The sequence below is a fragment of the Hippopotamus amphibius genome, chromosome 3, assembly GCF_030028045.1.
Source record: "Hippopotamus amphibius kiboko isolate mHipAmp2 chromosome 3, mHipAmp2.hap2, whole genome shotgun sequence".
In the NCBI taxonomy this organism is placed as follows: domain Eukaryota; kingdom Metazoa; phylum Chordata; class Mammalia; order Artiodactyla; family Hippopotamidae; genus Hippopotamus; species Hippopotamus amphibius.
Window position 1 is genome coordinate 29,945,918 of NC_080188.1, and position 27,081 is coordinate 29,972,998.

Sequence of the window (27,081 nt, forward strand, 5' to 3'; positions counted from 1 at the left end):
TGAATTCAAAGTAGGTTTGTCCACTCTGCCACAAATTGTTTTGGTGGATTCATTTCTTGTTCCAGTATTTACTGATAACCTTCCTTAGCTCTTCACAAAGTATAGGCTTAATATATGTAAATATATATAAAGTATTTATAATAGTGCCTGGCACATGGTTAGCACAACCTTAGTCACACTTCTAACTAAATAGCCCAACTTTAAAAAAATAAGATGTAAAAATATTCTCAACCAATCAACCTTTCCTATTTTCTACTCTTGCCCACCCCAGCCCCCATCCTTCTAAAATCGTAAACTCAATTTCAAAAGCCAAACATTTTAAGAGGCCAGTCTAAGTTGCGGCACAAAACACGTAAAACGAAAATGCATTGCAGGAAGAGGGTAATGTTAGATGTTTTGGTCTGGGGTGATTATAGGCAAACAACATCTAAAACAAGGCTTGGGTTGCGAAGGAGGGGGTACAGATGACAGAGGAATTTTGCCGTCGCCCACAGCTACACATCTGTAGGGGCAGCCGGGGGAATCATTACAGCAAGGGCAGGAAGATGTTCTGTGGTTTTTATTACTTTCCCTGAGGCAGAAATCTGGAGACTACCTTGAAATACAATAACAACCTAATTTTTTAGGCTAAAATGGGATGAGTTTCTCTCCGTAATCTGTTCATTAACATTTAACCTGTACCTCAGCCTAAGAGACCTGGGCTAAGATTTTTCCCATGAGAAGGAAAATTTGTTACATGATGGTGTTAAGGGCGTCAGGCCCTAGAGATCTCTTATGACAAAGACATTAAAACAGTTCAAATATGAGAGTAGACATAGGAATTAAAGAAGGAAAGAATACTCAAACTTAACCTATTTGTAATTTTGCTTAACATCCTATCATACTAGGCATTGGCTTTGTCAGCAATAGCTTCCAAAGATTCATCGTAAGAATATGAATAGACTATGAATAGATACTGATGGAAAGTAGGCAGTGTAAAAAAATTTAAAAAAAAGGTTTGAAAATTTTCTTATTTCCTAAGACTCATTTCAGAAGTTTGTTTTAAATAATCGCATCTTGACGCTCTAAGAATACTGTCCTCAGTAGATCTCCGGGTCGGAGGCGGCCCCGAGAATCGGTGAAGGAGTGCGGCATCCGGCTAAGGTGTGGCAGTTCCCGCAACTGCCACGTAACCAGGACGCTCCAACTAATTTGACGACTAGGAAAGGCTACGTGAAGATATAGGCTGGCCTGGATATTAAGGAAGCAGACCCAGGAGGGAACAAGAAGTAAAGAGCCGTGCGGTTCTGGGACGGTGGGCAAAGAGAGAAGAAGAGGGCCCCGGGTGGGGCGTGAGAAGGATGCGAGGCGAGGAAGGTCACGCGGCGCCCTGCACCTCGGCGGCGCCGGGTCCAATGGGAAGAGCGCGCGAGCCGCACCTCAACCTGCCCGAGGACGTCACGACGCCGAGGAGGACGCCGGGCCAATGGGAGGCCGTCCCCGGCGGGGGCGGGGCCCGGAGGAGTTGGGCCGGGCGGCGCTGAGGCAGTTGGCGGAGGCTTGTGGCCGCCGCGGGCGAGGGGAGGGCGATTCCCGGCTGCGGACGCCGGCCTGCTCTGCGCCTCCCGTCCGCCCTGGCCACTTCCCGCATGCTGCAGGCTCCTCCCTGAGAGGCGGCGGCGGCGGCGAGGCCTGGGGGACGCGCCCGGGGACGGCTCGGGGTCGAGGCTTCCAGTCGCCCGCACTTCCTCCCGAGGCGCCCGAGCGCGGCCGTCTCGACGTGCGGGATGGCGGCGGCCCGGGGGAGCGGCCGCGCATCCGCGTCCCGGCTGCTCCTGCTTCTGCTGGTCCCGCTGCTGTGGACCCTGGCCGGGGTCCGGGCCGTACCCGAGGAAGAGCTCAGCCACCGGAACAAGGAACCGCCGGCGCCTGCCCAGCAGCTGCCGCAGCAGTCCGCTGCCGTGCAGGGCCCCGAGCCGGCGCGGGCCGGGGTGAGCGGGACGGGCCCGGGAGGGCGAGGCTGCGGCGTCAGCTGAGCCGGGTACCAGGCTGGCGGCCGCCGGAGCGCAGCCCTCGGCGCACGCTGTCGGCGGGGGGAGGGGAGCCCGGCGCCGGCTCCCCGGGTGGAAGACCGCGGAGAGCTCTTTTCCCGGGTCGGGCCTGGCCTCGCCTGGCTCCTTATGGGGGGAGGGGAGGGGAGGGGAGAGCAGAGCCGGGCGTCCACTCTAAACCTTTAGTTCGGGAGGATACAGATGCTGCGGAGGAATGGGCGTCTCGTTGATTGATCAGATGTATCCTACAGAGATGGAAGTACTCATCCCGAGGAGAAAGTTTTTCACGGAGGGCAGCTGGGAGGCTTTTCGTTTTCTCTGAGAATAATAACATTGGCCATTTCATTGTTGAAGCAGCGTATCCCAAGCTGTTTACCAGATTCAGCTTTGCACGACTTGTGATTTTTGCCAAATGTGTATGGATAACGAAGCGTGCCTCTCACTTTTTGAAAAACGTGCTTTGGCTTACAGGAAATACCCCTTAGGAATGCAGAGGAACAGTCAGTCTTTGACAGTAAGGAGTGCTGTAGCGGTGTGGGATGCCAAAACTAAATTTATAACTGTACCAGAATCCTGCACTTTGGCCTTCACTAAGTAGATATTAATTAACATCTTAACTGAAATTACTAGAATCACTGAGTCACTATTGTTCAAAATCTCAGCAGCGTTTTTAAAACTTAGTTCCCCTATGTGCTGGGCCTTCTCCTCGTTTCCAGTTTGGATTGCTGAATTCAGGCCCTCTGTAGTCTATTCTAGTAGGGGGCCGTTCGGCACTCAACCCTCCCCGTTTCCACCCCAGGCTACCTTCAGCTTGTCCCCACCTAACTAATCTTCCTAAACATTGAATTCCATTTTCCTTCTCAGAAATCTTCAGTGAGTTGCTCGGCATAATGATTTCAGTCCAGTCTCTTCAGCAAGATGTTCAGGTTTCTTGGTGATCTGGCTCCAGTCAACCTCTCCAGGCTTTTTAGCCCCCACTGCCTTTCTCAGTCATATCCTGTACTCACCATGTGCTCTGTGGCTAGTCCCTCCAACAAAAGGACTCTAAATGAAAGGGCTTTAGTGAGCCTAAAGCCCACTGATCAGAACCTTTCGCATCTTTCAAGAACCAGCAGATAGCTCCTCTGTGTGAAGACTTCCCTGAAATTTCCTGGCTAAAGATGATTTCTCTCTCCTGCCTATCACTCCTAGGCTCAGCTGACCCAGCTGGCCATTTCTCCTTGTGAAATTGAACTGAAATGCTGATCCGTGAAGTCCATTCTTAGTGCCCATCATTTGGCCTCTGCCACTTAAACTCATTACCAGGAGTTTACTTTAAAGCACTAAATATTTTGGGTTATGTAACTTTCCAGGCCTTGCGTTGACGTTTTAGTCATATAGTGATTTTTGAGATACAAAAAGTGGTAGGTATGCTTATTAATATCTTTTTAGACAGCTAGGAGAAATACAGCCGTGTAAAAAAGGCAGCCGTATCCAGTGACCATGTTTAAGTGTCTTAAGGATCCTTGTCTTTAAAACTGGGGATGTGGAGGGAAGGGGCAGGCACAATATAATGTGATTTTTGTCTTTACTATTTTGATATATTCTTGATAGTTCTTCTTAGATAGAAATTTATTCTATTTGTTCTGTACTGTAGTAGAATCTAATTGTTTTAATTAGGTTTTCATGTAACTTTTTTGTTATGGCTCAAGTGTTTTTTCCCTCTATCTACTGTATTACAGTGTATCGGAAGAGATTTTTCTTTCACATATTTTCTGAACTGTGTAATTTAAGTATCATTTGCTTTTTTTGTCCACTTATTGGAAGTAAGATATAGTCAGTTCAGTTTAATAGATGTGTAAGCAAGGATTCAGCATGGCTGAATATTCGAAAGTTTCAACTGTTTTGCTTTGCAACTACACGCAGCACATCTTTTAAAAGAGTAGGATATTTAAATATATGTATGCTTTTGTGCTCCAATGTGAGTGTGGACTTCTGAAAATGGAGAGGAAAAAAATGTACTTTACTTGTAAGCTTTCAAATGTAAGATGCATTGTAAAAATGTAGTTGTATCTTAAGGTGCTTTAAAGCAAGATTACTGAACTTCTAATAGGGGTTTGTACACTGGATTTTTTTTTTTCTCTTTATAATCAGGTAAAGTTGAGGGAGGTTACTCTGAACTTATAGTTAAAAATAAACCCCAGTTTACACACCCATTAAAAAAGCCCTGTTCATCACTAGGATCCTTTCATTTATGCAGTGTACTTATAGTGACTTACTCAGTTTTTTTTCTTATTCCCTCCCTGGGCAGAGTAATGCACAGAAAGCATTAAGTCCCTTTAGTTGGGGGAGACCTGTGAGATTTAATAGAGGTAACTTATAATTTGCTGCATATTCTGGAAGGCCAAAGAAGGGCTGCCCTGGTTGTGAAGCACTGGTGATTAAGCCACAGAAGCCTACCTAGCACTTGACCCAGTACAAATGCTCCTTACTCTACTTCTGCTTTCCTGGTTTTGGCATTTCTTTTATGTATTATCTTTTAACACGAAGGCCTTCCACACAGTGTTTTAAACTTTCTTCCATTTTCATTAAGTTGCAGTCCTGCTCCATCCAGTCCAAACTCTCAATTCTAGCCTCTACAGCTGAGACTGAGGCCAAGGGTGTGAAGACCCTGTGTGACTCATGATTGCTATGTCAGAATGAAAAGATCGGGATGTTACTGCATTAATTTGTTGGTGTTCTGCTATCAAAGCAATTCATTTAAAAAAATCAGTGAAATTAAATACACTTAATACATTTCAAATGTCAGAATTTATAAGTATGTTACAAAACAGTAACATTCATAAAAACAAAGCTGTTAAAGGTTCATTAAAATGAAAATATATTTATAAAAATGTAATTGTTAAATATGTTATTCTAATATGAATTAACAATAACATTCATAAAAATACTATTTAGAAAACAAGCTAAACCATCCACAAAAAGATGATAAAGAAAATTTATAATAAAATATAATTTTATTTCTGTATTTTAATGCAGTCTTTTAAAACCAAGTTTATCCATGGTGTCCTTAGGTTACACATGTATTTTTGTGCACATTTTTCCAATTTCTGAAAGGTTTTTCTGATTTCATACAACAAAGTAATGGCAAGGAGACAGTTCTAAGGCAGTTCTAAGCATTTTCCTTTGACTCCTTTATCTTCAAATAATCTCACCTCTTGTGTGGTAACTTTTGTTGAGGGACTTCATTTTTGCAGGGGCATCAGTCTTTTTCTTGGTAGCAGGCTGTAGATTTTGTTTCAGAGAAAGCACCTTCATCTACTCTAGCTTCATCATGTGTAGGTGGAGATTCTGATGCAGGTTATCTGTATCAATTTCATGACAGTAACATGTGTTCATTTGAACTCTGGAACTAGAATAGGAATTATTTTTTCATTGATAATTGTTATTTTCTTCCTTCTCTTGAAGATCATGAGAGAATAAAAGGATACTCTCTAAATGAGGGAGCTTTTTCACACTTTTTCAATTTGGAACTAATTTTAACTTTAAAATTAAGTTTAAGTAAAGTTAAATTTAAGTAAAATAAAATTAAGTTAAATTTAAGTAGAGTTTTATTCAGTAAGTTTTTTTGTTTTTGTTTTTTAATTATAAGCTGTTGACCCTGCTAATTTGGGTTTCAGATCCAAATTGAAATACTGAAAGAGTGGTATTTTTACTAAGGAAAACACTGTATTTCATTACTTACTTTAACACTGTGTAAATGACGGGTGGAATGCCAAAATTGGAATTATAGTCATTGCATCTGAGTCTCCTCTACTAATCTAAATATTTGCTTCTATGCCAGTACTTTCTGCCTTTCTCCTGTATTGGACAAAACAATCACCTTTTCCATACCTCCTCTCTGTCAATGTGCCCATTCTCCTCTCACCTCCAATACTTTCCTTCCTCAATATCTTTATTCTTTCCTTTTCTTTGGTTTCTTTCTACATGCTTATACATGCCCACAGGTTTCTCCTGTTTGGAGGGGTAGGGGGGAAAAAGTTGATTTAACTCTACTTGACTGCATTGGTTTCTGTTCTTCAGTTTTATAAATGAAATTTCTAACTAGGGAATTAGCTACTTTTTCATATTGCTTTAGTCTTCTGTAATCTGGCGTCAGCCCATGTCTTTACATTGAAATTTCATTTTTGAAGGATACCTGTAACTTACTTAATTGCTAAATCCAGGGCTCCTTTTCAGTTCCCTTTTGACACTATGAACTCTGCACTTTTTTAAGAGTCCTACTCTATCTGGGTTTGTATGAAGTTGGGGAAATTATTTAACCCTGTTGGTTCTCAGCTTCTCCTTTTGTGTTAAGTTGGAATAACAGCTTTAAGGTTTTTGCGTATCAAATAAAATGATGTATGTGGAAATCCCTGGCCTTTAGTTAGTAGCTCAGTGAAATGGTGATTGCCCCTAACTTGACCATCTGTGGTGTTCTCCTGCCTGCCTCTTTAAATATCTAAGACAGTTTTGTTTTCTCTTTTTTCCCTCTCCACTCCCTTCCCTAAATATAGACATTGTCTAAGCCTCATTTTTTCAGTGTAATCTCTGCCTTTTCCCTTAGAAATCTAGTCTTGAAATGCTCTAGCTAATAAATTAAGGTTGCCAGCAACCAAATACATACCTTGAGGCTGTGCTGGCCTAAACTCAGGTGTTTCATTTCTGATTACCTCTTGGAAACCTTTATTTGAAATGCTTTTTATCCTCAAATTGAACATGTACGAAACCAAACCCCTTTATTTTGATTCCTCTTTCCCATATACTTTATGGACATAAGAATAGCATCTTTGATTCTTTGTCTTTTTAAAATTCTATAAATTTTTCTTTTTCATCATGTACAGAATCTTTTCCCGTGTCTTCAACATTGGTCTTGTGCAACAGACCTCCTAGTTAATTGGTCCAGTGGCAGGTATTCTCTATTTTCTGTCCTGATCTGTTAGTCACAATGCCTTAATTAATTACATACGTATCTTCTACTCAAAAACTTTAAAGGGCTTCTCCTTGCCTCTAAGCTGGTCTGTAAACATACAGGCTTTTCAGTCTTGGCCCAGCTTATCTTTCTTATCTTACTGCAGCCATTCATCTGATGGTTTACTCCCTGTTCTCAAAATAAAGCCTGTGTTCTTTCAAATTGGCAGTCCAGGGAAGGAGGTGAATACATGTACCTGATGCATTTTCAACTTAGCCACTCCATAAGCGATTAGTATGAATCCTGCTGTGATTTTCCAGGAAACTTATAAAATGAACCTCAGAATCGATTCCTCCACGTTGGTCAGAGGTTGCCCCTCTATATTTCTGGGTAGTGTAGTGAATAAGTATGTGCAGAGCACTTACCTTCTGGTTGGATCTGTCTAAAGCTAGTTACAGCCTGCAAGGAAGTGGTCCTCCATAGCTGGAGTAAGAGATTGGGTCAGGAGATTTTTGTAGTGGTGCGCAATAGGTGTCTTTAATCGTGTGCATGGTGAAAAATCCGAAACATATAGAAGAATGTAGAATGAAAAGCGTATCACCTGCTCTTGTATTCTAGTTCAGGGGTCAGCAAACTGCAGTTTGCCTGTTTCCGTAAATAAAGTTTTATTGGAATAGAGCCAGGACATTCATTTAAGTATTACTTATGGCTGATCTCAGGTTGTAGCATCAGAGTTGGGTAATTACCAAAGAAACTTTACGGCCCATGAGGTTCAATATTTGGCCCTTTAAGAAAACATTTGTCAACACCTCTTCTAGTCATCCTGGTTCCTTCCCTGGCCACTGTTACTGTTTCCTGAGATTTCCTGTGCATTAGCAACTGTGTATATACTTTATATACCTATCTAATTCTCTGCCCCATAATATACATACAGTAACTATGTACATAACATGTACTTTTTTTCAACTTAAAAATGTCTTAGTGATTTTTTTCTTATTAGTGTATATAAAACATTCTTACTTTTAGCCCTATAATATTCCAGTATATGGAGCTACCATTTTTTTAACCAATTCCCTATGGATGGACATTGTTATTTTTGTCTCTTTTAATTATTACAAATGATAACATTACATTTATGCGTGTTTCTGGTACAAAAGGTTAACTCCCTGAGTGTTCCTGTCTCAGACTTGGTTTTAGTCATGTACTTGCCACGACTCATTGGCCACAGCAGGCCTTCAGTTTGAGGAGAGTGGGATCCTTAAGGGGCTGGAGTTGTTGGGGTAGGCCTTGCTCAGGAGTTCTACTTATGTTGGATCTTGAGGAATCTAGATGAATAGAAGGATAATGACAGGAAGGAAGGGAAGTAGGACTGCATGAGTGAGGCTTGTGGTTACCAAAAACTTGAAGTGCTCTTGAGCTGCACTGCCCAGTACTACAGCCATGAGCCATGTGGCAGTTTTTAAGCACTTGAAAAGATGTGGCAGGTCCAAATTGAGATGTGCATGAGATGTGTGCAGTAAGTAGATACACACGGACGTTTGAAGATTTGGTAAGAAAAAGAAAGAGGGTTAAATATTGGAATCTCATTTGTCACTTGGAAAATATTCCTAGAGTAGTATTTTAGACATATTGGGTTAAATTAAATAATATAAAAAATAATTTTATCTGTTTTTACTTTTTAATATCTGGCTACTAGAAATTCTGTTTTATTTTTGGCCATACCACGTGGCTTGTGGGATCCCAGTTTCCCAACCAGGGATCAAACCCATGCCCTTTGCAGTGGAAGCAGGGAGTCCTAACCACTGGACTGCCAGGGAATTCCCTAGAAATTTTAAACTTATATTATGTGGCTGGCATTATTTTCTCCTAGACAGTGCTGCTCTGGCTCACCCTTCATTAGGGAGTATAGGTTTGTGTTGGGAATTGGCATGTGATTAGATGGGACATATTAGATAGTTACCAGAATTAAGTATTTGCATTTTTTATGTTCTAGATATAAGAAGGTCATGATGAAACTAATTTTTAGGAAGATTAAACTGGTCATGTTGTGGTGTGCTATAATAACTAACAGTAACTGAGTGCTTACTGTATATTAGGCACCATCCCAAGGGCTTTATGTGTAGTAATTCATTTCATCCTCACAACAACCCTGTAAGGTACAGGTACCCCTCATCTTAGAGATGTAACTTGAGTTACATGGAGGTAAACTTACTGGCCTAAGGTCACACAGTAACCAGTAACGTCTTGACTATGAACCCTGGAAGTCTGATTCCAGAGCCCACTTATTAAACGACTGCATCTGTCACTCTGAAGGTGAATTAGAAAAAGGAGATGATCCTTGCACACAGTAATCACTTGGGCAGTAGATTGACAACAAATGAATGAATGGTAATTGATCATTTTCTGCCCCTACTTATTAACATTTTAAGTTTTTAAAATCTTCTGTCTTTGTAATACCCTGGTACTTTTTGTTTTAAATTCATATCACACCATGATTGGTGGCTGTTTAACACTGATTTTGGCTATCCAGGAGCAGCTCAATACATAACAAGAACTGTAAGTTGATTTTTCTTGTGCTTTGTATATAGAAAGGTTTTAAGAATATGTAGTTTTTGTTTCGCTTTATGCTTATAAGGCAAGTTTTATTTTATCCTCCTCATTTCACAGAGGAAGAGAGGCTAAGTACTGTGGCTAAGGTTGTATGGCTGGGAATTACAAAACCATGAGAATTTGTGGTTTTGATCATTATTGTGTTTTTAAAAGTAAACATTTTCTGTTTGAGCTTGCAGCTAATTGGTCATGAATGGTGTAATTTATTCCTAAATAATTTTCTTGGATTTCAGGTCCTAAATATTTTGTAACGGAATTTTTTCATACAAAAGGTATTTCCAAGAGGAAAATGTTGCATTAGTGAAAGCTGAATGAAAATGCTTATATTTTTCATGATGCTTAATGCTCATAGGGTATTGGAAGAGACAAGAAGGTCAGCATCGTTGGAATTAAACTGATAATGGAGAGAAAGCTAGACTCCCTTAAAATGGTACTTGCTTAATCAAGAGCTGGCTTCCAAGGCTTCCGTTTTGGTTTAGCCCTGACACGAAATATTTTCTAAATTGTTAAATTTCCCCAAGTTTTAGCCCAGGGTCTACTCTGAGTAATGCTTAAAGTTCTCTGATCTTTACTGTGGAATTTGGGAGTCAAGTTTATGTCATTTGTTAAGGAGTGACATGCACACTACAAATTTAGGCTTTTATTCTTATCTCTGACTGAGGCCTTTGTGAATAAAAGTACTTCTGTTTATACTCTGTCAAAAATCATACATGTTTTTGGGTTTCTTTTTCTTTTTTATCTCTTAAGTTTCTAGGTTATCAAAATTAAAGATAGGCAGTTAGGATTGGAAGAGACCTTTAGAAGTGATTCCTTTAGTCCAGGGTCTCTCACTCTGGGAACTATTGATATTTGGATTAGCTGATTTTTTGTTGTGGGGAGCTGTCCTGTGCATTATGGCTTCTCCACAGCAGCACCTCTGGTCTCTACGCCCGAGACGCCATTAGTTTCCCTTCAGCTGTGACAGACAAAATGTCTCTGGACTTTGCCAGAAATCCCCTGGGAGACACAGTCTCTCTGGCTGAGGACCTCTGATGAGCACACTTCCTGTAGGTGGTGGCTCTCTTCTTCATAACTCTGACGCTGAGGAGGGGATTTGGCACCCTCTCCAGCAGTGCATTTCAGCCTCTGGGGCTCTGGTAGGGTAGAAGTCTTTTCTGTGTGTTAAGCTGCAACCTGCCAATGACAACTTTTTAGTCCTACCTCTTGGGACCATATAGACTTTCATACAGACTTTCTCAGTTATTGGAACATAGGCACCCAGTTCTTCCTGGTCCCTTATGTGATTATTTTAGAGCCTGTGTTGGCAAACTTTTTTTTGTCATGGGCCAGATAATAAATATTTTAGGTTTGGCCGTGTATTTGCAGGCTACTTAAGGTCTCTGTTATAGTTTTCCTTTCCTGCTTCCCTCCATCCTTTTCCCTCCCTCCTTCCCTCTTTCTCTTTCTCTCTCTCTCTTTTTTTTTTTGCAACCCCTTAAAAAATATAAAAATCATTCTCAGCTGGATTTACTCTTAGCCATAGCTTGCCAATCCCTGGTTTTAGAGTCTCTTCTGGTTGCAGTGATCTTCAGAGGGCAGTGCCTTCTTAAAATTTGTTGCCTCAGAGCCAGTGCAGAACTTTGGGTAAGGGCTTTGCAGCACAGAAGATGGGCTTGTCACTAACTCTTTAAAGTACTTAAAGTGCTTACTCCCTTTTTGGGAGCTTTGTCACATTTTCAACTCAAAATGACCTTAACACCAGCCAAGACTTTGGCTTATCTTTTGTATTAGGCCACATTTCAGCCTAGGATATTTTTAGTGTAGGACCGTCCATATATCCAGCTATATTAGATCTCATCTTAGCTAGAGCCAACTCTTCCTCTAGCCTGTTGAGAGCTTTTTGGATCCTACTTTCTTCTAAGTGTCGATGAAATTTCTCTCAGCTTCCTGTTGCTTGAGTGTGTGATGAGCATACCCTGGATCTTACTCCCCAGTTATGAATAAAAACTTGAATGAGACATAGCTAACAACTAAATCTCAACTCACACTTAGAAAACAAGGTAATTTTAGTGTGTGGATATAGCTGGTCTCTACTCTTTTTTTTTTTTTAAGTTGTTTTGTAGACTTGTACTTGGATTTCCGTTGTAGCAGGCATCAATCAGAGGTTGCTGTCATCACTAATGGCTTTCAAAGTGATTAGACAGTAAATAAGTCTAATGACCATGACAGAAAAACCATCTTAATTCACATACACACTAAAGTAATTTAAAATAATGACTTTTTTCAAGAAAATAGCTGATAAATGTGTTTTGTGTTTTTTTTTTTAATTTTAGAAAGGATTTACACCAGCTGCTCCAGTTCTTACCAATAAAGAAGATCCAGCCACCCAGACTAATTTGGGATTTATCCATGCATTTGTGGCTGCTATATCAGTTATCATTGTGTCTGAACTGGGTGATAAGACATTCTTTATAGCGGCCATCATGGCGATGCGCTATAACCGCTTGACTGTGCTGGCTGGTGCTATGCTTGCCTTGGGCCTGATGACGTGCTTATCAGGTGAGTGCTTTTTCCTCCTAATGAGTTTATTGAATTAAAGAGAAGGCATGGTGGCACTGAGTCACTGACTCATTCAGCTAGTTACGCTGGAAATTTTGTTCATGTCTCAGAACTTAGTAAACAGAAAATGTTTTCAGTACATAAACTCCTAAAAACCATATTGCACTTTTAAAATTAACTTTTTAGCTATTCGTAGTCAAGATGCATACTCCTCATTTATTCACTAGTTTTGTTGATCCCTGCTTTTTTGCTATGGGTATGCTTGCTTTTTTTTTTTTTCCCTTGTTAAGTCCAGAGAAATTTATGTCTGATATCTTAGAGACAGGACTCAAGCAGCCACGGAGAACTGCATAGTTCCTGTTGAAGGACTTTGGTAATCAGTAATGAGGGGTCACGTTCAGCATATTGTGTTCTATTCAGCTATTCTTACCCCTTACCCCAAGAGTAAAGGGATGAAACATTCTTAGATTCCCAGTTTGTGTTACTGTTTGAGTTACTATTATGTAGGCTTTGATTTTTCAAAGAATTAAGAGCAGAAGAAAGTAAACTTAACACTAAATAATTAAGCATCGTTTAGTCTCTGATTCAAAAGCTACCTTGAGCCACGTAGTTGGATGGAAAATTGCGGGTTTTCTCCTTAGAGTCAAATTTGGATTGGAGTCTGATTCTGCTATGTATTTTAATAAGTTACTTAGCCTCTTTGAGCTTCAGTTCTCCATTTGTAAACTGGAGATAGTATCTTAACCTGCCTCACAGGGTTGTGGTTTGTATTCAAATGAGATCTTATATTCCAGGTGCTCAGTCATTCACCCCTCTCTCTCAGCATGCCTTATTAGATTTCTCATGAAACACAGTTCTTAAAGTACAGGACAGGTTCTATTTTTTGCTGCTTGGATGCTTATTAAAGTTTGTCTTTTTAAACATATTATAATGAGTATCTTATTGGATAAAAAAGTTTACTTTTCACATTTGGATATTAGCATTAACATTATTCATATTTCACAATAAAAACAATTTTCTCTTCAGAAGCAAATTTTGATTCTAGTAAACAGGGAAAGTGGGGTGGTTGTAAATGAAATCAGTTGTTTGGAATGAGTTTTGAATAACGTCAGAGAATTTTATTTTTGAAAGTTCCAGCTTTAAGGGTAAACTAGAAGTCTGTCCTCTCTCCGCCCATCCCCTCCTCTGAGCCTAGCTCCATCCATTCCCACGCCGCTTCTGTGGGTTTAGCTCCTTTCCCTCGGCTGTGAGTGGGGCTGGTCTCTGTTGGCCTGACCCCTTGGCCTGCCTCCCCCTGGCTACGGGTACTGGTAGCTCCTCTCACCTGGACCATTTGAAGGAATAGGCTGGATCAGTGGTCTTCACACCTCTTCCTGTATACCTTTAAAATAATTTTGAAAAACTATGTACCCCCTCTCACTCTTCATCTTAAGTTCAAGGAGTTTCAAAGATCTAATTTTTGGTATGTTGTAGAAAATTTGGTGTATTGTGGAAATTTTGGTATATTGTGTATTTTTTTTAATGTTTGTCTTATAAGTGTTTTAACATTTATTACACAATATTTAAATTTATATTACATTTATTACAAATATAATATAAATACACATATTACATTTGCAAACTGATTAAAAAAGAAATTCCAAAACAAAAGAAATTTCAGACATTGTACATTTTTAACACAGTCTTTCAAGACAGGTGTTTAAACACTGTTTTACCGGTCAAATCGTTTGCCACATTTATTTTCCCATCAGCCTTGTCCACACTGTATCAGTTCCCCCTAGATGGTCGAGTTCAGTGCTGGGGAATTTCTACAGTCTCTAAGTGTGGTGCTTTCCTTTGCAAAGTTTCCATTTTCCAGTGTTATTTCTTTCTTGTTAGCATCCCAGATTTGCTCCTAAACTGGCTTTTGCCTTTGGGTCTTGAGCCCTTCCTCTGCATTCTTTTGGGAGCCTGGAGCTGCTTCCGATGGAGGAGGGGTGTGGGGGTGGCCAGGCAGGAAAGGCATGAGATTTGACATCTTGAGCCTGGGGCTGAATCTAGCCTCTACTGCATGCTCATTCTGCAGACAGGAGCGGGTCACATGGCTGCCATTTGCTGAGCACCATCTGTGTGCCTGACGCTTCAGGCCCACTTCAGGACAACCCCCTGTCCTGTTACAGATGGACATGTAGAAAGCAGAGACATTTTATACACTCATGGCTCACAGGCAGCGGAGCTGGGATTCAAGGGCAGTTATGTCTGGCTCTGCATCCGGCGGTTTTGGTGGTTTTTTCCAGGGTAAGAGGTTCTGCAGGGGCAGGTGGATAAGGGCTGGAGGCTGCACAGTCAGGGTGGCTGTGGGCCCCCAGTCCTTCCTTTGAGAAAAAATTACTGTCATCTCTTTGATACTTTAAAATGTATTGGGAAAAGCTTCAAAGTCATAGGAAAATAATTTGAAGCTTAAAACTCTACTCCATTATGACTCTCTAAGTTATTTAAGCTCCTAGAGAATCTTTGTCTGCTGTAAACTCAGAATAATAATAGTACAGTTCTCATAGAATTGTAAGAAAGATTAAAGTAAAACAAGCATTAGCCATCTTGTATAGGATGGTTAGTTCTAGAACAGTTCGTTCTCTTCCTCCTTATCAGAAGAAGGCTTTGCATCTAGGTATGGCTCAGCTGTGCCCAGGGCACAACTGAACCATTTATTCAGATATTTTCACATTGTTTACAATACTGGCTAATTAATTCAACAAATACTTGTTTAGAAACAACTGAATGCCTAGAAAAGTGTGGGATCTGTGGCCAGGGATGCCTGGTGGAAGGTGGGGTTGGCAGCCAGGTAATACGGTGGCTGTGAGAAGTGTCTCCTCTGGCCCATCCCACCCTGAAGAGAGCTTGATGTCTGAACAGCCTCCATCCGGCATTCTTGTCTTTGGCTCTTTTCAAAATTTCTCACTAAAATTCAAAATCATCAAGAGAGGCAGACTTCTCAGTTATTGTGAGTTTGTTCCTTAGGAGGAGTGACCATAGAGAAACCCAGGGCCGATTTGGGAGAAGGCCTGAGAGGATGGAGAGGGATCAGCGGGGAGGTAGGAGCAGTGCAAGGTCAGCATTGATTTCCTTCCTGCCTCAGCCGGAGTGGGCCTGCGCCAGCTGTCCCAGGTCTCCGGCCTGCTTGGCCTGTTCTTTTAAAATACACCCAATGGAATCTAAATACCGTTAACAACGTGATACTTACCGTCACTGCCACCATCATTCCTTTTAAAAAAACACGAATAAGCACTGCTTTAACATTTGGAAATTCACATTGTTCTTTTTTTCTCCTTTAATTCTTATTTTCATTTACTTTCCTCATAGGATTTTACTCTGATGATGGTAAGTTTTTGGATCACACTGCCATATTTGTCTGCAGCAAAAATATACATTTAAATTGAACTTTAGAAGATGGGGAAAATTTCCTTTCTTAAGTCTCTAAATGTTAACATTTTTTATCAATTGAGTTATAGTTACTAGTACACAGTTGATCAAAGCAAAATACATCACAAATTTAAGTAAAAATGTTTAAAAAGTTGGAGATGCATCTCTTAATGAGATGAACGAACTGTTCTTTTCAAATTAGTTCGTATGTCCATGGATGATACTTATTATTGCTAGAGTGAAGCTAGGTTTAGAATCAATTCTGATCTTTTTTTAAAAAATAGATATAAGGGCTGAAAAATTTTATTCATGTTAAGTAGACAGGAAGGAGTTTTATTATAGCCACATCACTCCGTTCACTGAACTCCTGGATTATACACTGAAAATCATATATTGGTCATCAAATGTTTTTAAATGATTTACCCACTGACAACTTAGTAAGGTCTTCTCTCAGTTTTGTTAAAAGCAGAGAGTTGGAAACCGTCAAATAGACCAAAAAATGTTTTTTCTGAAATTCATCAAATGACTTCTTAAAAGTTTAGTCTGTTACTTAGAAGTATCAGTACCTTATTTAACTGGATACATTTAGAAATGGTTGAGAAAATTGAAATATTTTTAATTTCAGTGTACTTTTACCAATAAAAGATTTCATTTTAAAAATTGTATCATATCACATGCTTAAAATATATTTTTCTGGAGCCTTGGAGCTACAGATTTAGCTCATTCAACTTGTGGAAAATGTCCACCACGTTGCAAATTGCCGTGGCAGTTGCTCCGTAGTAAACCAACTAAGTCAGGTTTATTTTCTGTCAGAAAACATTTACTTGGTTTTTGAATTTAATAAACATGATATACGTCCCCATGGCAACCATCTGTTTAGAATTCTAATTCTAAAATGGTTGGCTGGCCAGATTGGGCCTGGACCCCAGCTAGGCGTGAGCTGCCTGGGGAAATAAGCCACTGGGATTTAGTATCTTTCTGATGCTCTCTTTGCTGTATCAAGACTCTGCCTTAGGGAAAAGCATCCCTCTGGTTGGGGGATGAAAGAAGCACAGTTTCTAAGTAAAAATTATTCCTACCAAGGCCCAAATACCCTATTTTTTATCCATGACCATTATTTCCAGTGCCTATAATGCCATTATTTCTAGTGCCATGGCCTTATTGGAAACTTGTATAAGACAGGGAATACCCAAAGCCCCATCTCTGGTTTGTGATGCCTTGACTGGGGATACCAGTATTTCAGACCCTCTCTTTGGTTCCCTAAGATGTCTTTCCATACAGTGGGAAATATACCATAGGAAGCTGGGTGAAAGGCATCTTTGTGGAGTGGGCAGAGGGCAGCTGTGAAGGAGGGATGTGAAAAGGGAGAAGCCACACAACTCCTCCGCTACAAGCACGTTTTCAGGCAGATGAGTTTTGGGGGAAAGTACCCAAGGAAGTTGAACTGCAAATAGATTCTTTCACAGATTGTTCATCTGTGTCTCCTGGAAAGTCTTTGTGTATGAAAGGCTCCAGTAATCAGCTTTCCTAACTGCAGAGTTCAGTTTTCACTTTAATGAGCCCCTCAGACTACATTCATTGGCATTCTTATCTTTTTATTCTCTTTGTTTCTTTCTATGTCTGTGAAGAAGAAAAAAATTGTACCATAAATATTGATATTCCCCACAGTTTTATCCTTGGCCCAGTTTTTTCCCCCTCACACTAATGTTCTTTTGCCATGTGTTTTCTGTTTACTTATTTGTAAGTCAGAGATTTCTGACTTGATGCAAATCACTTGCTTGCTTAAAGAGAAATAACCTCTCATTGTTCACAGAACCAAAGTACTCGAGTGTCTGAGGAAAGGCTTCCAAAGAAAGAGGAAATAGAGGGACAGTAACCAGGGGAAGAAGACAAGGTTATAGTGCCAGATAGTTTTTTTCTCTCTATGGAGATGTCAAGGCAGAAAACACAGGATTGTGTCAGTAAGTAGTTCTTTTAGATTATCTGAAGATAAAAGGAAAACTAAATTTAGGATATTTTAAAAGGTTTGCTACATTTCTTTTAAAATTTTTGAAAACCTTTTATGGAAAATATTTTAGATTTACGAAGTTGTAAAAATAATATAGTATAAGAACACCTATATACCTTTTATCCAGATTCATTTGTTGTTACCATTTTACCACATTTGCTTTAGCATTTGTGACCTGTCCATTTATATCTGAATAAAATTATGTGTATACACACACAATTTCTATATCTCTAGGTGTATATGTCCATATACACACAGTTTATATATCTATAGAGAAATAAAGTACATATACACATGCTATATGTCTTTATAGACACATTGTTACATTACTCTACCCATATTTTAATCTTGTCAGTTGATCTAACAATATCCTCTATAGCAGTTTTTTCCCTCCTGTAGAGGATCTGGTCTAGGTGGTACGTTTAGTTCTTTTTCGTCTTTTAATCTGAACTATTTCAACAGCCTTTTCTTATGTGTTTTATAATATCGTTTTTCTAAGATACATCCCCCACCCCTTTAATGCGCTGTTCCTCATTTCGTGTTTGTGTGATGTTTCCTGGAGACTAGACAGGTTGTGCGTTCTTGACTAGAACAGTGCACAGGTGATGTATGTGCCTCTTAAGAGTATCACATCTGCTAGCACCTGAGGTCCACTTGTCCCTCACTGATGATGTTAGTTTTGATCACCCAGTCAGGATTTCTCTTGTATACTCTCTTTTTTTCTTCCCTGGCAATTAATGTGTAACCTTTAGGGAGACTTTAAGACAGTACAGATACCCTATTCCCCATAGTTCAGCATCAGCTGATGACTCTTACCTGATCTAAACTTTACCTTGACCCTTGAACATGATGGCTAATTCCAGTACCCCGGCCACATTCACCAGCGAGCCCTGGCATGCCACTCTAAGAAGGAGCTCTCGGCCCTCCCGTTGGTTTGTCTATTTATTACCAACATAAACTCATGAGCTCCTTTTTTTCAGTGGTTTATAATGAATTGCTTAACTATATTTTTTCTTAAATTGTCCCAGGTGTGGCAGCTGGAAGCCCCTCCAGGCTGACTCCTGTGTCCTGGTGACATGCTGTTTGGTTCTGTTCTCCCTTCCTTTCTAGTGTTACAAGATAGTGCAGTTCATCTTGTACCTCCTCTGCCCGGTCCTGGAAGTAGCCATTTCCCTGAGGAGCCTTTTAGTGAGGAATATATGAGAAACCAAGAGCTGGGTGCAAAGGTGGTTCATTGTTACGGAGATGTCTTAGCTTCCTGGCCTTTTCAGTAGACAAAACCAGAAAATACATATGTGTATTATGTCTGTGTGAACGGGCACATATACACACATAACTGTGTAACTTGGATATAGATATGCACATGAGCATAGGTTTACATTTCTAAACATGATTTTAAAATCTTTTTCATTTTTGTAATATAATAAAGCAGGGAATGGTTTAATGCCTGTGCAGTTCTGCATTTGATGTTCAGGCAGTTTTATAAGTGTTATGCCCATTTTATAAAAATAGCTGGTGAAGTGAAGAGTAATTGCATTTATTATATGTATGGAAATACCCTCTGGCCCTTCCATAGGTTTTAATTACTAACTTCATATTACCAGTGTGAATGTGTTTCAGTTAGGATTTGGGTTCTTGATATATTGTTAGTTCCAAGTATAGTTTTTTGTATAATTTATACAATTATCCCTCTGTACTTAATGATAGGAAAGAATAGTCCCAAATAAGTTTGAGTCTGTTATGTTACATAGGTGTGTGTATGTATATATATATGTGTATATACAGAGATATATATATGGAATTATTAGTTTTCTTTCATAAGATATACTTATTTAAAATAGTTGCAAAGGAGTAGAGTTTTGTTTTGTTTTAAAGCTCTTTATTGGAATATAATTGCTTTACACTCTTGTGCCAGTTTTTGAGGTACACCAAAGTGAATCAGCTGTATTTATACATATATCCCAATATCCCCTCCCTCCCACAACTCCCTCCCACCCTCCCTACCCTGGCCCTCTAAGTCATCACCCAAGGAGCAGAGTTTGAATAATGCCACGTGAGAATCTTGTCATGATTCTTCACTATAGAAGTTTGTAATTTAAAGATGTGTGATGAAGAAATATCACATAGGACAGTGGTGTAGCTTCCAGGTTATTAGATCATGGGGTCCTTAGAGGGCATCACAGCTAACCTCTGAACTAAAGTACTGTGCCCTGCATGACCTGTGGCGAGCCAGCCCCTGGCAGGTGTCTGAAGAGGAGATGATTATCTCATGAGCGATCTGTGTGGAACCCCTGCCACCTACCACCTGCACCGTTGATTTCTTGCTAAGCTGAGTCATTGGCTAGAGAGAAGAGTTCAGTATTGGTGGAGGGAAAGAAGTGGAGTTTAAGATTATTACGTTTTAGATTAGCTTTAAATTAGCTTCTTCATTTTCCCTTTAAAACAGTAGTAAATGATGACGTCTGAAGTTAACTGTTTCTTTGGTTGGTGTATAATCTGCTAATTAACCAGATATACTGTTGCATTTTCTTGCAGTTTTGTTTGGCTATGCCACCACAGTCATCCCCAGGGTGTATACATACTATGTTTCAACTGCATTATTTGCCATTTTTGGCATTAGAATGCTTCGGGAAGGCTTAAAGATGAGTCCAGATGAAGGTCAAGAGGAACTAGAAGAAGTTCAAGCAGAATTAAAGAAAAAAGATGAAGAAGTGAGTCAAAGCACTGTTAGACATCTGGACCAAACAGGCACTCAGCCGTTCAGAGTAAACACTATTCAGAGGTTTTTCAGGGGTCATCCATATCTGTGATACATGTGGGCCACACAGAAATAGCTTATTTTGTTTAGTTTCCATTCTTACATCTGGCTGTGATAGGACTGGGTTAGTGTGAATGGGGTAGAGAAAGGACTCGGGGATGAATATTGAACCCCGTAATCAAGTTCCTTAATTAGATTGATTATAAGCTCCTGAAAAACAAGAAGTGTAGTTTATCATAATTGTACATGTTTCTTTCCACAGCATCTAGGACAAGAGATCAGTAAATAGTTTGATTTATTTTGTTGGGAAGAAATGGAAAAATTGAGAATGTGGCATTTGTTGCTATGTGAGACCAGTGGTTCAAAAGTGAAGTGTAGGGTCGTATATCTTTAGTTTCTCAGAGCATATTCCCATAGAATTTAAACACTCTTTAAAAGAAAGAATAATTTTGTGCTATATTGACTTGTTTCCTAGGATTACTGTCTTTTTTTTTTTTTTTTTTAATTTAGTTTCAACGAACCAAACTCTTAAATGGACCAGGAGATGTTGAAACGGGTACAAGCACAACAATACCTCAGAAAAAGTGGCTGCATTTTATTTCACCCATCTTTGTTCAGGCTCTTACGTTAACATTCTTAGCAGAATGGGGTGATCGCTCTCAACTAACTACAATTGTTTTGGCGGCTAGAGAGGTGAGTGGTACTTGGAGATGACCACGTCTGTATTAAAACTAAGCATAACTAATGCTGCTTTGCTCCAGAGGTCACTGGACAGTCAGGGTGGATCAAAGGATGCCTTCGTATGCTAGACTGTTATAGATCTAGTAACCCTGCTACTCTTTAAAACTGACCCAGTTTCTACAGTCGGTCAGATGACTCCCTTTTGACTCCTCTTCCCTTCAATTTTTTTTTTAAGAACTTTTATTGAGATATAATTGACATGCAATAAACTGCATATATTTAAAGTGTGCAATTTGATATTTTTTTCTTATTAGTAATGTATGTATAGCAATCCCAATCTCCAAATTCATCCCACCTCTCCCCCCCCCACCCCCCTGCTTCCCCCTTTGGAGTCCATATATTTGTTCTCTACGTCTGTGTCTCTGTTTCTGCCTTGCAAACTGGTTGACCTGTACCATTTTTCTAGATTACGCATATATGCATTAATATGATATTTGTTTTTCTCTTTCTGACTTACTTCACTCTGTATGACAATCTCCAGGTCCATCCATGTCTACAAATGCCCCAATTTCATTGTTTTATGGTAGAGTAATATTCCATTGTATATATGTACCACATCTTTATCCATTCATCTGTGGATGGACATTTAGGTTGCTTCCATGATCTGGCTATTATAGTGCTGCAGTGAACATTGGGGTGCATGTGTCTTTTTGAATTATGGTTTTCTCTGGGTATATACCCAGTAGTGGGATTGCTGGGTCATATGGTAATTCCATGTTTAGATTTTTTTGTTTGTTTTTCATTTTTAGTTTTTTAAGGAACCTCCATACTGTTTGCTCTCCACAGTGGCTGTATCAATTTACATTTCAAGAGTGTTCCCTTTCCTCCACACCCTCTCCAGCATTTACTGTTTGTAGATTTTCTGATGATGCCCATTCTAACCGGTGTGAGGTGATACCTCGTAGTTTTGATTTGCATTTCTCTAATAATTAGTGATGCTGAGCAGCTTTTCATGTGCCTCTTGGCCACCTGTATCTCTAGAGAAACCTATTCAGGTCTTCTGCCCGTTTTTTGATTGTGGTGTTTGTGTTTTTTTGATATTGAGCTCCATGAACTGTTTATATTCCCTTCAATTTTGCCAAAATGATGGTGTGGCAGTTGTTTTGGCTTAGTTTTTCCTTTCCTCAGAAACTCCCTTTGTATACTTTATGTTGAGAACATAAATTGGTCTGTTATCATTGAAGGCCAATTTGGCAATAAATGCCTAATGCCTTAAAAGTAGAAACATCTTTGGCTTCTTCTGCTCCTTGTGCTAAAAAAATGATTTGAGTGTTGCAGAGGTTACTTAGAAAATTTGTTAAGTCTTAGCCCCAGGTTACTCAGTCCTAGGATGTTCAGCCGGAAGAGACCTCAGATTATCTTGTTCTAGCCTTTGCTCTACAGATAAAATCCAGATAAAATCTTGAGGCCCAGAGAGACTGGGTGACTTGCCTGAGGACATAAGCTAGTTGGTAGCAAGGATGAGGACTAGAGCTGAGGCAATCTGCCTTCTAGGCTTAAACATTTTAAGAAAATGTTTAATCCTTATTTCTTTTGAGGGGAGTAAGGTTTTACATGTCTGTTGTTGTTCACAAAGATTAGGGTCTACTAAAGAGATGGTTGTGGGATGGGAGGCTGCTGCTGCTTTTCAGCTCTTGATCTCAACTAATGCTATTTCTTGTGTTTTTATGTCTATTATCTTTTTTTAATCAGATGGTAAGATTTTAGATAGCATGCTTGATTTGAATTTGTTTTCAACTCCTAGGAAATATCTACCATAAAAGAACAAGTTCCTCAACATAGACTGCAGTTCAGAATATAAAACAAGAGTTGAAGGCCAGGGCTAAAATAGTTGAGGATGGGCTCTTTTGTCAGAGAAGCCTCAAAAATGCTGTATCTCGAGGGGGAAAAGAGGAACTCAATTTTTCTTTGAGTCCCATATTTAAAAATAAACTTTCTTTTAAAATGTCATTTTAATGGCTTCGACCTGTATTTTTCTTGATTTCTAGCCTTTATTGGCTTTCATATTGTCAGAATTGGGATTTGAAAGTAAGTGATCATTTTGTGGTGGTGGTTCTGCAGAATCAGTGCATTTTTCTTCATACTGTCATCTAAATGGCATAGAGCAACTTGTGACAGGCTCGAGATTCTGAGTTCTCGGGGTGCGCTGCCTGCCAGCAGTGTGGCACACACTACCTGGGCTTGAGTCTCGCCACGTGAGCACAGTACTGCAGCATCTGCTTGCTGGGTCTGGGCTGAGAGAAAATGATGTGTGTAGGTTTCCCAGCACAGGGAGTAGCCACCTTCCACACTGCAGCATCATGGGGACATGTAATGGGCTCTTCAGGAACAGAGATGCAGTTGTCTATTTTTGTTACTTTAGTATTCCCAATTTTTTTTGGTAACTTTTTTGTATAACCCATGCAGTAGTCTACTCCAGTCCATTTTAGTCTGAACTTCATTTCTGCTTCCAGTAGAATTCCGTGTTCTCACTTTGGATTTCACAGAATCCTAGTGTCCTTTGAGATGTTAATGGGTACTAAGCAAAAAAAAAAGTTGAAAAACTTTCCAGGGTCAAATAAATTTGGCAAATAATATATCCTGTTTTTTTGTTTGTTTTGAAGATGGAATATACAAAATAACAAGGACTCTGAAAAATCCTGTATTAAAGGAAACATTTAATTTTATTTAATCCAGTGATTTTTCAAGTGTCACTTTCAAATAGAATGAAAGCATCTTCTGGGATGTTAGTTTTAGAGGTTGTAATAGAATTTGGGAAACGTAGTCCCACTCTTCCATTCCTCACAGGAAATGCCCCATTCCCCAGGCCGTACACACACTGCCCACCCCAGGAAACAGGCCTACCTGCTACTTCACAGGGGAAAGCAGACGTCATCGTTTCTTCATCGCCACCCATCACAGTGGTAGTCCTTTCCCGCCTGTATTCTGGATCCCAGCCCCCCGTGCTCCCACTTACAGATTAAATCTTTGCCTTTCTTCCAGCCCAATCTTGTGAGCATTTTAGCATGTGCGAGTTTTTCCATAAAAAGTTTGACCCCTTCCTTAACCCTGCTTCTTTTCCAAACATAAGCCTCTTCTTCTGCCCCACCCTTCCCTCAGTTTCGGAGGGCTTGGCTGTGATGGGAACAGAGTTGGCTCCACTTCCTTGCTTACTAAACCCGCTGGGCTCTAGTTTCTGACTCACTGGTAACGATTTGGTACTTTTAAGTTCACTGCAGCCATTAATGGGTCCTGCTGTGGTCGTCTTGGGAGGCTAATTTCTGACTACCTATTCAGTCTCCCTTGGGCTCCTCTTCCTGTCATCTCTTCAGTGTTGCTTTCCTCATCACCACATCGTCAACACCTTCCTACATTCACTCCTGGGGTTATATTCCATCCCATCACTTCTCCACTGCTGAACTCAACTGACTCTTGAACTTCTCACTCCTGTTGGCATCCACAAACCCTTTTTCCATTGCTTCCTCTACCTTTTTAATCACACTGGTATTAGCATAATTCATCTAGAGAATTTTGGGTGAGAAAGTCAGGCCTGATTTTTTTCATACCTGCCATTCACTTACCATGAAGGTATATCAGTTTTGCCTGTTTCTCTCAAATCCATCTGCTTTTCTCTGCCTAATCTCCCATGCCACCAGTCCAGGCCAGCATTGTCTCTTCCCAGGGCTATTGCAGTAGCTGCTTAATTGATCACCTCAGTCTCCTTGCCCTCCAGTTCACTCTCTAGATTAGACTTTTAAAGCGTAACCTGTTCTGTCAATCCCCAGCTAAAAACCAGTCAGTGTCTTACAAAGTCTAAACTCCAAACTTATCCTACCTTGTGACTCATTGGTTCTCTCTAGAAACACTCAAGTGCTTTGCAGCTGTCTCTTGCTGCTGGCCTACTGCCAAGTCAGGTGCTCCAGCTTGTTCTTGAGAGCTGTCTTTTCTACAGAACTTTCACTGGTCTTCTCAATGTGAGTGCCTCCAGTTAGCTTTGGTGGCAGGTGTTTACTGAATGAATACTGTGTCCTGATGCTGAGGACACAGTGGAGATTGAGAGGCAGGGTCTCTGTTCTTAGGAAGCATAGTCAGACCACACCGTAGAGGCTTATGTAGTTTCTAGACAGTATCAAATACTGCCTGAGGGAAGAGGTGTCTAGGGTAAGTCTCCTTAGCACTCATCACTTAGCTAAATAATGCCTGCTGAATTAGGTTATTTTGATCTTACACATTGCTTTGAGTTTATTCCTTTTGTCTCTAGTCCTAGGTTTAACTGGAACATATTCCTTCAAGCAGCCATTACACTTTCCATAAATTATACACCTGAATGTGTAGAACTGTTTTATGCTTTTTTTCATTGTTACTGACCTCTGCTTCCATTGCTTCATAGTTATCTTTCTCAGGTAGCAGTTTCAACCTTGGTTTTAAATTAATGGTATTTTGTTTCCAGGACCCCTATGGTGTAGCTGTGGGTGGAACAGTGGGACACTGTCTCTGCACTGGACTGGCAGTAATTGGAGGAAGAATGATAGCACAAAAAATCTCTGTCAGAACTGGTAAGTCTTTAGAAAATACCATTTATTTTAACTTTTAGAATCACTGAGGTTAGAAAAAGTGTTTCTTCTGAAGTAGACTTGGTCTTTGTTACGATAATCTCTTAGAGGTCTCTGCTATTGCAAGCATGAACTGTTTTTCACATGTGTAGATGTTAGTAAAATACAGAATCATCTCAAAAGCATTACTGGATTCATAGTAGCTTTTTGTCAACATATTTAAGTCAGTGAAAGAATCGTGTGTAAATAGAACTTTCTGGCTCTGAAAATGTGTCTTCAGAATTGGGAATCACAGGTGGAGGCCATATTTACTGATTCAGCTGAGAATTTCTTACCGTAGCTGATAATCTTAAAGATGGAATAAAAAATAGTCTCTTTGCTAGTCAAAAGTTGTTGAAAAATTCTTTTATAATTGGGTTTTAAGCTGAGTTATAGTTCCATTGTTGCTTGTCAACACTGTCTCAATTTAGTGTAATTCTGTTATTAAAACGGTGCATGGAAATAAACTGATTCTTAACTGTCCAGTCAGGCATGTTAAGTATTTTGCATGTTAAGTATTTGGAAATGAGGTTGAAGTGTTTCTAATCTGTTTTTAATGATACTAGATTAGAAGAGGAATAGGCGGCAACATTGTGGCTTATTTAGAGGAATTTTGCCTTAAACTTTTTTCTATTCTCTTACAGTGACAATCATAGGAGGCATCGTATTTTTGGCATTTGCATTTTCTGCACTATTTATAAGTCCCGATGCTGGTTTTTAACATGCTATTGTTCATTTGTATTTAGTTTAAGATAGGTGAACGATGTACATAGTGTATATTATAACTAAAAGTGATGGAAAATACTGTATTTTGTAGCACTGATTTGTGAGTTTGACCCATTTAATGAAGTATTATGTCCAAAAGAAATAATCACTGATTCTGTTTGCAAAGTGGATTTTTAAAAGAAACCTAAGTGTGGATTTTTTTCTTTTCTCCAGCATAATTATGTTAATAATGTCTCCGTTTTTAAAGGGCTTTTTGTTTGTTCTTTTGGCCGGGGGCAAGGTGAGGGTAGCATATAGAAAACCATTGTTGGGGAGGGGGGTCTGCCACTTAATTTTCTTTCAGCATTGACGCCTTTGTAAGGAATATGAATTTTGTCCTGGATAACTGAGGTGTTTTAAGATGTTTACCTTAAAAATTTTCCTGGGGGAAAGAATGAATTAACTTCTATCTTTTAAAACATTTTCCTGAGTAAGCAGTAGTTTAATCAGAAGTCTTTTCAAAATTAGGTTTTTTGTGGGGTTTTTTTTGTTTGTTTGTTTTTAGAGCAAGAGAAATGTATTACTGTTAATAACATGACAAGAATTGTTTGCCAGGTCCATTCTTCCTCTTTTTTCAATTGGGTAGGAAACCCAATATAATAACAGTCAATATTTGACCATGTGGAATTACCAAATTAATAGAGAATACTGTGAGCGTATTCATATTTTTTTCTATACTGAATAAACGATGTTACATAGATACAACATAAATAAAAGTGGTATGACCCGTG

At 39.7% G+C, this 27,081-nt stretch overlaps 1 protein-coding gene across 2 annotated transcripts; it reads left to right on the plus strand.

The window, feature by feature from the left end:
* The first annotated feature begins 1,250 nt into the window (after positions 1 to 1,250).
* TMEM165 (transmembrane protein 165) lies at positions 1,251 to 27,081 on the plus strand. 2 transcript variants are annotated; one of them, XM_057729600.1, is made up of 7 exons: positions 1,251 to 1,970; positions 9,491 to 9,516; positions 11,883 to 12,108; positions 20,051 to 20,226; positions 20,784 to 20,966; positions 25,444 to 25,549; positions 26,230 to 27,081. In XM_057729600.1, exons 1-7 carry the CDS (start codon positions 1,466 to 1,468, stop codon positions 26,304 to 26,306), a joined length of 1,299 nt encoding a protein of 432 aa, XP_057585583.1. In that variant the 5' UTR covers positions 1,251 to 1,465; the 3' UTR covers positions 26,307 to 27,081. The 2 variants fall into 2 exon arrangements, with proteins under 2 accessions (XP_057585583.1, XP_057585582.1); XM_057729599.1 differs by lacking the exon at positions 9,491 to 9,516 and having other exon boundaries at positions 1,658 to 1,970.